General features: G+C 27.8%; 1 protein-coding gene across 3 annotated transcripts in view; it reads right to left on the minus strand.

Moving 5' to 3' along the window:
* Nucleotides 1-8826: 8826 nt before the first annotated feature.
* Nucleotides 8827-13675, minus strand: part of LOC136076765 (uncharacterized) — a 39232-nt gene continuing 34383 nt past the window's right edge. For all 3 annotated transcript variants that reach the window (XR_010636569.1, XM_065790212.1, XM_065790211.1), the window contains one exon: nucleotides 8827-9400. Coding sequence is in view for 2 of the 3 variants with exons in the window: in XM_065790212.1 (XP_065646284.1) it covers nucleotides 9327-9400 (74 nt within the window). In the remaining variant the exon portion in view is untranslated. The remainder of the gene's footprint in view (nucleotides 9401-13675) is intronic.

Consider the following 13675-nt stretch of genomic DNA (forward strand, 5'->3'; position numbering starts at 1 on the left):
TTCCTGTTCTGAAAAAGCCGGGCAACAGTCCCGATCTCAACCCGATTGAGGGGCTGTGGAACTAGCTGAAGGTGGAAGTTCTGAAAACTACATCTACTAATAAAAGAGAATTAACTGAAAAACTAATTAATACATGGCACCACAGTGATCGTATCCGTCGTCTCTGTGTGGAATTTATCCAGTCAATGCCTCGTCGCGTTTCAGCCATTCTAAGAAATAAGGGTGGACACACCAAATATTAGGCAGCTAACTTAATGATCATTCAGAACTTTGCATATGTGACATTATTTACACGGTGCTTCTATATTTAAGTCTCATTTAAGTCATTTTTAATGTTTTTTTGGGTTGTTAAGTTATTCTTGTTGCTCTATTTTAATTTCTTGCAATAAATGTGATAATTCCTAATTAGTTGGCCAGCACTGTACTTTGGATTTATCTTTCAGACGGTATGTGCTAAATTAATGAAAAAATTTCAAAAATTTCTACTTAATGATAACTATTGCAAGCATAACACGAAAAATTTATAACGTCTTTCCTGGAGACTCTATAGAGAACAAACTGTCGAAACATCTTATCAAGACTTTTTTTAACGTTGGTCAAGGTGTAAACATAACAACAATCATCCAGAGTACAAAGACGATTGTCATGCTGCATAGCTAAAAAAAAACTGCTACCATAATTTGATTTATTAAAATAGGCATATGAAAATCATAGGTTTTAAATTATAGTTGAAGTTTATAATGGCCATTTTACCCATTTTAATCCTTAACTGCTGTTAGTAGCTATGAATTTTAATATTGCATGTAAAAATTTTAAGAGTATTTGATTAATCGATTATGTTAAGCTTTTTCGAATAACTTTTTTGTGAAGAAAATTAAAGACCATATCTTACAAATAAATCAGATTTTATTTGATGGTAATTTAATGTAAAAAATAGGGTATATAGTTGTTATTTTATTTAATTTTGAGAGTTTATGTTTTTAGAAGGTTTCATGTTCCAATCAAAGTTTTTTTACAGAAATGTTTTTTTTTTGTTTTACCAACTGATAGTCCTTTTGCCAAGATTTTGCATTTTTTTTGTGCATTTTGGCAGTGGTTTATACTTTAGGAAATGTGAAATTGAGATATTCATGCTATGCATGAGCCAAATTTTTGTTTTTAGAATGAAAAAGGTAAAGGTCGCAATAAAACAATTATAATAAATAATGTTGATATTACACATAGTCATAATTGTATTTAGAACCGAAAAAATTTCGATCGAATTATCAATCAAAATGTCATAAATAATTTTAGAAAAATTTTCGATCGTGAAATAAGTATTCTTTTCGGTTCTAAATTTTTCGGTGATATTTTCGAGGATTAGGGCTAGCAAAACTGGTAAACCGATTTACCGGTTTACCGGTAAATTGGTTAAAAATTATGCTTAAATTTACCGGTAATTCGGTAATTCGGTAAAATTTTATGGAAATTCTGAATAAGTTATTATTAGTATTTTTTTCTAGCTAAAAAGAAAAATTCTACAAAAAAGCTAACTTTTTTACATATTATAAAAAAACAGTTAAAATCGCAAAAAATTAAGAACTTTATTATGGAAAAGAATTTTGTTTACTTACAATATTACAATATGCATTACTTAAAAAAAAATACAGCCTACTTGATTGATTTTTCTTAAATTTTTGTTTTCTAATAGAGAAAGAAAAATATTTACATACAATTAGGATTTGCTTATGTAGTTTATTTATAATTACATTCAGTTTATTTTGTGCTCGCTTCCCATCTAGTTACAGTTACAGGTGACATTTTATTTAATTTAAATAGTGCGTTAGTGAGTTTTTTTTAAATTATTTGGTTTTTTGCACTGGATGATAAAATTATTAAGTATCATAAAAAAAAATTGAAAATAAACACAAAACATAACTTTTAAAATAAAGCGAATATTCTATAATTTTATTGTGTTGAGTAAGTATTTCACAAAAAGTCTTTAAAATTATATTATAGAATATATTTGTATTGTGTTCCAAAATTTATATTGAATTTTTTTTAAAAAAATAGCCTTATCTATGATGTCTACTGGGTCCGGACAAAATCAATTGTGGAATCATTTTCTACGTACGAAAGAAGGCGGTTCAGCTATATGCAATGTATGCAAAAAATATAAAATGCTCTGGCGGCAGCACAAGTGGTTTGCACAATCACCTTATCAGAAAACATAAAATTAACCTGCTAAAAAGAGTTCAACATGATGATGCAGAAGCTAGCTATTCTAATATCAATACCACAACTTCCGTTACGAATGATACAAATTCTAGATCAAAAATTTCTGATTATTTCAACATTATTAAAACGATTAATGACTCATTTCCAGCTGTTTTAGCACGACATACAGCACGAGATTGTTTATCATTTAAAAACATTTGCACATCATACGATCTTCAGCAATTATTTAAATCCTAAGGATATGATTGCCCAAAGTCTCCAAAAACAATTAAGAAAATTATGTTGCAGTACGGTGACAAAATCCGAAAACAAATCGTTACAGAATTATCAGAAAGAATAGCCCGTGGTGAATTATTCACCTTGACTTTCGATGAATGGACATCTCTCAAAAATCAAAGGTTTATGAATGTGAATGTCCACTCGTATGATAATGTATTTTGGAATCTCGGATTGGTTAGGATTAAAGGATCGATGCCTGCTGAAAAATGTATAAAGTATCTTCAAAATACACTTAAAGAATTTAGTATTGCAATAGAAAATATAATTTCTATTACTACGGATGGAGCCGCCGTAATGAAAAAGGTAGGCAGATTGCTAGACGTAAATCATCAACTTTGTTTAGCCCACGGCACCCAGTTATCAGTAATTAAGGTGTTGTATAAAAGATCTGTTTCGGATAATATTTCCGTAGAAAATCAAGAAGTGGTTATTACTGAATTTGAACATGGTGAAGATGAAGAGGACGATGTAATGGAAGATATTGGGGTTTTTGACGTTATTGAAGATACATCAACTACTGATTCATCAGTTCAACATGAAAGTATAGGTCCAATAATAACAAAAATTCGAAAAATTGTTGTCATGTTCCGTAGATCACCAACAAAAAATGACATCCTCTAAAAACATGTTAAGGATGAATTTAAAAAAGAACTTACGCTAATCCTTGACACAAAAACACGGTGGAGCAGTATGTTGATAATGTTGGAAAGAATTAATGAGATTAAAAATTGTGTTCGTAAGAGTCTAATCGATATCGAAACCGATATAGATTTATCAGAAAATGATTGTATCAAATATAATAATGGCTTTGCAACCTGTTAAAGTAGCTGTGGAAGCTCTCTGTTCAAGGGACACGAATCTATATGTTGCAGATTTGACAATTAGGTTCATGTTGGATGAACTAAGTAACCAAAATAATTTCTTAAGTAATGAATTGAAACAAGATTTAATATTTTTAATAAGTGAGAGAAGAACCGTATATTCTGATATATATTCATATCTTCATGAACCATGTCCACGTACAGCTTTAAATAATGAAAATAAATATGGCGTGTTTAATACAACAAGTAAATTGGTTATGGAAAAAAATATTGTAGAAATCATTCAACAATTTTAAAAAAACGATTCCGAAACTACTGAAGCTGAAGTTGTGCAATTGTATGAAACAGAATCAACTAGTGAATCTACGGTTTTATCGGCAGTGGCGACATCAAGTCAAGCAATGTCAATGAAGGAAAAACTTGATTTAGTAATTAAAAAAAAAAAGATAAATATTGCTCACGAAGAGATTAGTGATCCGAAGACAACATCCGGTCTTTTAAATATAGTCAGGAAAGAAATGGCGTATTTCAACGAACAAAATATTAAAGGAAAATATTTAAACAAACACCAAAAGTATATTTCAGCAGTTCGCCCAACCAGTGTAGAGTCGGAAAGAGCTTTTTCTGCAGCAGGTTTAATTGGCACAAGGTACAGAACAAGTTAAAACAACGAAACATTAAATGTAATGTGTTTTTTAAGAGCTTACTTCAATAAACAATTTATGCTCCTTGAAAAGAATTGACTAAATTAATTATTTTTATTTAAAAATGAAGTTTTCTTTATTTTTATGTTTGTTTATGTTTACGCTAAAATACAAAAATGTTAATGTATAATAAATGAATTATATTTTATTATATAAAAAAAATCTTTTTGATTGTTTAATTTATTTATTTTTAACTAGGATGGACCTGTAAACTGATGCTGTTTTACTAATATATTCATTTGTTATGCTTTTAGCTGTTTTCAATGTTTAGATTATTACTATTTAAGCCTTTAGAAAAAAAACCCGGTAAATTACCTTAACCCGGTAATAATTTTTTTACCGAATTACCTGTTTTTTAAAATATCGGTTAATTTACTAGCGCTATCGAGAATAAATATTTTCGGCTCTATCATGTGATACGGTAATGATGAACTTGTTTATTAAAACTGAGGCAGTATTAAGTTTTTTATTAACACTTAAATTTGATAAATATATGACGTAATAGGTGAATCAAAAAATAGACATTTTTTTAATGATCGGAAAACCTAAACTAACTGTGCGTAGAAAAGTAATTAAAATAAGTGTGCAGAAAGTCAGTTATTAGAAAAGGTTGAAGGGTAGGAGACTTGGCAACTCAAGAAAAACAAAAACTTTTCTTTTATCCTTTTTATATATATAGTTTTTAATTGTATATTGAAGTCAGTATAGAGTAATTCCATGTCAAAACAACCAATTTTTTTTTTAAATGCAACCCTATGTCCTTAGATTTTTTTTACATTTTTACCATAGTTAGTGCATTATAAAATAAGATAAATCCCAAAATTTCAAGGTCTAACTCCCAACGGTTTGTGAGTAATGGTTGTTTTAATTTTGGCTACTATTATTGTTTTGGTCATTTTCCGCCATTTTTAAATTTACATTTCTCCTTATAAAACCAAGTCTATAAACATTTAAGTTCTAAAAATAAGTGACTTAGTTAATTTCTAGGTGAGGAGTTTGAATATATAAATAAAAAACTCATTTTATAATTAAAAAGTACCTAAATATCAATTATAAATGTTAAAATAGTGGACACCTGCCCCAGTAAAATTTTTAGGTGTGCAGTAAATTTTTTAAGCCTTAAATTTCAAATTAGATCATTGTATGTTTGAAGAACATTGTGTAAAAAAATCATTTCTGCCAAATACATAGTTTAAAAATTAAATAAAAAATATTACAAAAAAAGCAAATATAGCATATTTCGCTTATCGTAGTATTCAAAATAAATAAAAATGATGCATACTTGAATTGATATACAATTTTTTATAATATATCCATTAAAAATTATTGATTTACAAATATATACTTATTAATTTTGTTAAAATCTTTTTTTGAAAGTTCAAATTTGTCTGATATTATTGTTGGTGCACTTATTAATGTTATTACATTGGTGATTGGTATCCAACAATAATTATTCCTTTTCGGCCAGAAAAACCGTTCAGATGGACCGTGTGGATGCATAAACTTTATTTTTATATCATTATATTCTTAATCTTTTTCTTCAACTACTGCAATTCACCAAAACGAGTCATATGTACATGCGTAATATTTGTATTTCTGCATTAGCTCAAAATTTATTAAACTTAAATTTTGGTAATTTGATTTTTTAGTTATATTAATAGATTTTGGATTTATATTGTTACTAGTTTTTTTAAATAATATAGATGCTTTCGAAACTGGTATGCAATGGTGAAATCCTCGACTTCCTGGTATTGTTTTTCCTTTCTCAAATCTTTTGTTTTATGTAGCTCTAACATTAACTATAGTTCCTTTATCAATATTAAAGAACTTTATTGTGATCGTTTTTTGAGTGCAAAATTCAAACGTTGCATCGATTGTTAGTATTTGATTTTTCTTCGGACTTTTTTTTGCTGTTGTTCGTTTTACTGTATCACCTATTGCATCACAAGAAGATTTGCCATGACTGGTTGCAAAAAATATCCATTCAGCTTTCAATAAAAAATCTTCTGAGTGATGGCATAGATTTTGAAAATTTTTATACTGTCCTCCACATCCATCAGAAAAGTAATACAATTTGAGAACTAAAGAAGGGTTTCTTTGATATAATTACATAAAAAATATTTTAAATCAAATTACCTTTCATTTTTTTTAATGCACTTTATAAACATTACAAAAATTGCCATTCTTCTTTTCAAATCTTTTTCCAAAGTAGTGAAAATGGTGATTACAAATGCTGAATAGTTCTTCACAAGCTCGCAACTCAGATCTCCATAAAATGTTTTGACGAGTATCAGTGTTTAGGTCATGTAGTAAAAAAATCTCTTTATTTCTAGAATATGAGGTTTTATGGCATTCTGACTTCAAAACTTTACCAATATCACATGAAACCATTTTGATAATGAATTAAAAAATGTTATTCTTGCAATTTTAAAAATTCACAAGTATTAATTACATTATTTATGTAGAACTAATTGCAACATTTAAATTAGATGAATATGTCTGAATTCAGCAATTTAACTTATTTTTTCAGCAATTAAACTGATAATTGGAAAAGAAAAGGAACCAAAGAACAAAAAGGAAACAAAAAATACATTAAAAAACTTTCATGACTTGAGAACCACTTAGATTTAGATTTAGGTAGGAATTATCATTTTTTTCTAAAGTACTTTGGCGAAAATTGAAAAAAAAAATCAGAGAATTTAGGGTTGTATGGCCTGGTTGTTTTGAAATGGAATTACTCTTAGGAAAAGAAATAAAAGTTGTACGTTTAATTCAGGAGCGGATCCACGATTATTTAGTGTTTGAGTTAAATAACTTCCAGGTAAGTTCTATATTCCAAACCTTTGAATGTTCATACTTATGTCATTTAAAGATGTTTTGCAAAAATTTGCGCTGCAAAGAACTTGGCAACAAAAATACCCTAAAAATTAGAAATCTAAAACGTGGGGAAAAAAATTTTTTTGAAATATGAATTCTAATATCCTAAACTAGGTAGAAATTTCTTTAAGGTAATAAAATTTCATTGAAAAATAATGATTTGTTTAGAAATCATACCTATTTAAACAACCCCCCTCGTTTTGAGGGGGTTGTAAACTTTACATGGTTATACCTTTTGAATGCCAAATGATTTTTTGACAAAATTTTAAAAATATGTACAATTTTTAGTCTTATTTAAGTAAGTAATTTTTCTGTTTGGAAAAATCAATTCCCTTCACGTTTGGGCGGATGATTTCTACTTTTTAGGGTATTTTTGTTCCCAGGCTCTTTGTAGCGCAATTTTTTGCAAGCATCCTTAAATGACATAAGTATGAACATTCAAAGGTTTGGAGTATAGAACTTAGCGGGAAGTTATTTAACTCAAACACCAAAAAATCGTGGTCCGTCCCTGCAATTATATATACATTTTTAGTACAAAAGTAAAATATTTAAAAAACTATGTATTTGGCATAAATGATTTTTTCACACAATGTTCTTCAAACATACAATGACCTAATTTGAAATTTTAGGCTTAAAAAATTTACCGCACAACTAAAAATTTTACAGTGGTAGGTGTCCATTATTTTAACATTTATAATTGATATTTAGGTACTTTTTAATTATAAAATGAGTTTTTTATTTATATATTTAAATTCCTCACCTTGAGATTAACTAAGTCACTTATTTTTAGAATTCCAGGTTTCAAGGCATGGTTTTATAAAGAGAAATGTAAAATTAAAAATGGAGGAAAATGACCAAAACAATAATAGTAGCCAAAATTAAAACAACCATTACTCACGAACCGTTGGGAGTTAGACCTTGAAATTTTGGGATTTATCTTATTTTATAATGTACTAACTATGGTAAAAATATAAAAAAAATCCAAAGACATAGGGTGGCATGGCCTGGTTGTTTTGACATGGAATTACTCTATAACGTTGCTAAAATTATAGACGTTTATATACATGTGAGTTTTACAAATCTTAAAAACTTTTGTATACATTTTTTAGTTTAAAAAATTTCTTAAGCATTCCTGTATGATAGAATTATATACGCCAAGATTATATGAATCAGTGAATGTTAAAAGGGCGGATGTCCAAATATTTAAACTTTGACAAAACTAAAAAAAACTGCATTTTCCCCCGTAGTAAATTTTTGTAAATGATTAATTTTTTTTTTATGTTTTAATGGTTAATTTTTTATGGTTATTATGTTTTAATGGTTAATTTTTTTGTACATGGTTAAATTTTTTTTGAAGAGGATCACCTTCAAAATAAATCATTGAACCATTAACAAAAATAAACGGAGTAAATGCAGTTTTTTTTAGTTTCTCCAAAAATTACATTAATTAACTTCCGTCCTTTAAACATTCACCTATTCATATAGTTACAAGTAATGACAGTAGGATACCGTGAATAAATAGAAATTTACAGTATTCTACCGTATTATGAAATCACATTTTAAACCAGCACTTATGGGGAGCGATATATTATCGTGATTTTTAAAGTAATAAACTGCTACCGATTTTAATGTATTACAATATACAATCAATTAAAAAAGTGCATCGGTTTCTACTCGCTTACTAATTAGGCACAAATATCTACTACTACATATAATATTTAAGACACTATTGATCGTTATTACTACATATAATATTTAAGTTTATATATTTAGGTAAACAACGTTATTTAATTAAAAATTCAACTTTCGAAACAAAATATCTTCAAAAAAAAATTCTGAAAAACATTCGAATTTTTTTGTTTCGTTGACAACAAAAATCTTTTAAAGAAACAATTGGCGGAAACTTGAACATCTAAAACAAATTGACATTTTAACAATTTAATTTTTCATTAAAAAAATAAATAACGATAAAATTACATATATTATCATCTACAAAATTACGTAAAATTCAAAGCAGTCGATGTCGTCATGAAGTTGAAGATTTATTTCTTCACAAAGATTAATACACAGAGGAAAACTTTCTTCAAAATCTTTTTTCGTTGCTAAATCATCTGAGATGTATATCCTCAACTATTCAATCATATCTTTCGGTTTCAATACTTCGAATTTAATTGTACAACTACTGGCAAACATTTGTTGAACATTGAATTATAAGATTTTTTTCGTCGTCACTTAAAATTTTTTTAGCAACATTTAACTGTGACAACTTTTTTCCAGATTTAATGTAACGATTTACGAAATAATTTTCACAAGAAGTTTCGTATAAAGTTTTTCCATCGTCAATCGAAATCCACCACTCTTGTTCATCGGCAACTAATTTTATTTCGTCAGTAAATGATGATTGACTTTCATAAAAACATTCAATGAATCAATTAACGTAGTAAGCTTCAAGCAGAAAAACGTTGTCATTTCCACTTTGACGAGATAAATTAAGCAGACGATCTAAAGAAAAAACAAATATTATATTAAAACAATCAAACAGAGAATTTAAATAATAATCGAAATTATAAAACATAATATATACAATGAAATAATCAAGATATTAAAACATATATTTATATTATTATTATTATTATTATTATTATTATTATTATTATTATTATTATTAAATGCATTATAATTTATATATATATATTTTTTACATTAAATTAGTATCGTAACTCTTTATTAAAAATTATAAAAAATATTCTTATTTGTATTAATTTGAAGATTTTACATTTTTACATTTTTAAAACAAAATAATTTCATTTTATCATAAACGTAACATACTAAAAATAATATAAAACAAATTAATCATTTATACAAATTAAAAAATACTTCATTACTTTTAAAAAACACGTAATTACATTATTATTGCAAATAAACTTATAAGTTGAACTATATTCAACCATTAATCTAATAAGACACTAAGAAAACGTATGTTACTTAAACACAGATTTGGAGTGAAATAAATGTTTTATAAATCGAATTTGTAATTTCTAATTTAGAACTTCGAAAATCTCCTTCATGCTTTTTTAAAATAAGTTATGTGAATAAATTATACAAAACTCAAAGAGTTCTTACTCTTTGAGTTTTGTATGTGTGTATATATATATATATATATATATATATATATATATATATATATATATATATATATATATATATATATATATATATATATATATCTATATATATATATATATATATATATATATATATATATATATATATATATATATATATATATATATATATATATAGAGAGAGAGAGAGAGAGAGAGAGAGAGAGAGAGAGAGAGAGAGAGAGAGAGAGAGAGAGATTATAAAAAAATATAAAATATAAAAAAGTTATTTATAATAAGTTTTAAATTTTAAAACAAAAAGTATGAATTAATATTATTACAGTCGCTGTAATGAACAATAATTTCATCATAGCAACAAAGCTATGGTTACTAGGAATCCAGTTTTTACGTAGAAGAGCAAAGTGCCTGTCCTAATTTTTGTTGTTCCTTAAAGTGCTTCAAGAAGTCCTGGCACTAGGTTTGGGTCAGATTCAATTAGAAAATAAAGGATTTTGCTTTAAGTAGTTTTTCTTTAAAGTGTTAGTAAAAACCGGACTGTTTTTAGGTTAACTTAACTTAAAAAACCAGACTATTTTTAGGTTAACTAACTAAGAAAAAGAACCTAATCATATTCGAGTATGAAAAAAGTTAAGATTATTAGCGGCTTTAGTTTAATTTTTAAACTTTAACATCAAATTAGAGTGCTTTCCTCAAATTTTCAGGTCGATATTTTTATACAAATCTTAATCAACATGAAATTCTCTGTCGAAATCAATCATTAAATGATAGATATGGCAACTGAAACTGCCAATGTCCCTACCACTATTAAAATCATAATTTTCACTATGCTACCCTACGTACAAACAGAACAACTGGCAACAATAGACCTAGCTACAAAAACTTATAAATGACATAATAAAAGAAAAAATGCAACCAACATAGATAAGATTAAAATCAATAATCTAATCGATCAAATATAAATTATCCATAAATCATATCAAATGTTTGCTTATAAAATTTATAAAATTTCGTTTAAAATAACATTTTTAAAAACAAATATTACATTTATGTAATGTGTATTTAAAAAGAGAATAAATTCGAACAACTTTTTTAAATTAATCAGAAACTAGGACTAAACAAAATTCGTGTTTTTACATTATTATTTAAACAATATTAAATCACAACTCGCTCATGAAATTTTATAATGTGTGAGATTTTATAAATAAGTAATTGTCCATTGATAGGTAAAAAGTTTGTAATGTCTACACCAATTAGTAACGCCCAATAACTTTGGGCAATACTAATTGGCGGTAAGTGTTTTTTTGGACACTATTTGTCGTTTATTATAATAAAGCCTAATAATAATCCTATATATATATATATATATATATATATATATATATATATATATATATATATATAAATTATTGTAACAATGTTTTTTCGTTTTTTTTAACACCTTCACTTCCAACAAGGCTGCAAGCAACCACTATTAGTGTTGGAAATTACTGGAAGAGAAAAGATGAACTTTATATAGTAAGATTAACAAAAAACTTAAAAGATTGCAAATTATATGAATCAGGAAAACAAGATGAAGGAAACAAATTCCAAAAAACTGATGTTAGAGGAAAAAAAAACGAAACAAATAAAATTTTTGAAGCACTTAAGTACATTAACAGTAAAAGAACGAGACTTAAATGAATGACGAGTAACATGAGACTGAATTTTAGTACACACTACAAGAGACGCTCATTAGAGCAGTGCCCATTATAGTATTTATAAAAAAGAAAAGAGAAGCAACATTACGACAATGTGATAATGGTTGAAGGTTGACTGCAAGAGGAGGTCCAACTATGTTTACATGCATTTTTGCACTTAGTCTAAAAAAGAAAGAACATCATTTGAAGATCTGCCCAAATAAGGCAACAGTATTCAAAACAAAAACAGGTTTAAGATTTATAGAGATAGATAATAGAATCCTGAGTAAAAAAGTAACAAGCACAAAAAAGAGTTGCTTGACAAATCTTAGCAAATGCTCATTTTGCAATCAATTTGATATATGGTTTCCAAGAAAAATCCAAGTAAGAATTAATCCAAGAAGATAAAGGGTAGATGACTCACTGATTACATTATCGTTCATAAATATAGGAAGATCTAGATTATTGAGATAACAATTAGCTGAAAAAACTTGAGTTTTATCTGAGCTAAAGTTTACCAGTCACTGAGAGACCCATACTGCGGCAGATTGCTAAGTGAGATTCTTTTTAAGCTCAAAAGCTCTTTCCAAACAATCAGAGAGACAAAAGTTGTGGGCATGAACGCCTGCATATTCACTAACACTAGAGCCAAGCCATTCAGTGTGATAAGTCACCAACAACAACAATAATGGCTGAAGGACAAAGTGAAAGGGTTTGGTTGATTTGATCAGAAACAACATCAAAAAAAGTGCAGTCTTGAAATGAAGCAATATAGAACAAAGAGAAAGCCAAAAGAGTGAAGTGGTGCTAAACTTAAGCACACAAAAGAATATAGAAATGTTGCTGAAAAGCAGGGATGGGGAGTCCCAAAAGGACTCTGGCTTTATGTCTCTATTTTTTCCATGTCTGTTGTGTCCAGAAGCTCTAAACATGTTTATTGACTTTTTATCTGCTATAAGAAAAAAATTCATAAGATTTAATGACTTGAAACTTATTGTTTTTAAGCCCAGAGTCTTGGAGTTCCGGAGTCCATGCTGCCATTACCTAAAGACTACAGGTTCAAATAATGATTGTTCCTCTAACCTAAAAGTCTTAACTTTTTTCCTATTAATAGCCCATAAACGTATTTATATTTTTAGAGCTTCTGCATACCAAAAACTAGAATAATGTAACCTTTTCATGACTTTTAAATCCGGAGACCTTTTTGGGACTTCACATCCCTGCTGGAAAGTGACATCTGTTATGCCAATTTTCAAAAACTCTGGAGAGCAATCTGATTCGTCTAATGACTGCCCCATTAGTCTTCTTTCTATCATAAGCAAGGTTTTTGAATCTTTAATAAACAAACACTTAATCTTTCATCTTAACTCAAATAACTTACTTTCTGATTATCAATATGGATTTCGATCTTCTTGTTCTACAGCTGAGTTGCTAACAGTAAAAACCTATAGGTTTAGTTGCGCAGTAGATAGAGGTGGAAAGGTAAAAGCTTTTGCCTTTGACATTTCTAAAGATGTTTGGCATGCTGGTCCGCTCCATAAGCTTTCTTCATACAATTTATCAGGTAACATCTTTAAGATTATTGAATCCTTCCCTACCAATCGTAATATAAAATTGTCTTTAATGGACAGCACTCTTCTTCATATTATGAAACTTCAGGGGTTCCTCAGGATTCGATCCTTGGCCCTATACTCTTTTTAATTTACATTAACGATCTTTCAGATAATCTCACATCTAAGATGGCATTGCTCACTGATGATACTACCATTTATTCTTGTCGTGATAAGAAGCCAACACTCTCTGATTGGTTGGAGGGGTATTTGAGCTTGAAAAGTATCTAACTTCTACTACACCAAGAGGCTCACAGTGGCTGGTAAACTTTAGTTCAGACAAAACCTTATTTTTTTCAGCCAATCGTTATCACAATAATTTAGATTTTCATATATTATCATCTACCCTTCATTTTCTAAGATTAA

Source organism: Hydra vulgaris, chromosome 02 (assembly GCF_038396675.1).
Source record: "Hydra vulgaris chromosome 02, alternate assembly HydraT2T_AEP".
Taxonomy (NCBI): Eukaryota; Metazoa; Cnidaria; class Hydrozoa; order Anthoathecata; family Hydridae; genus Hydra; species Hydra vulgaris.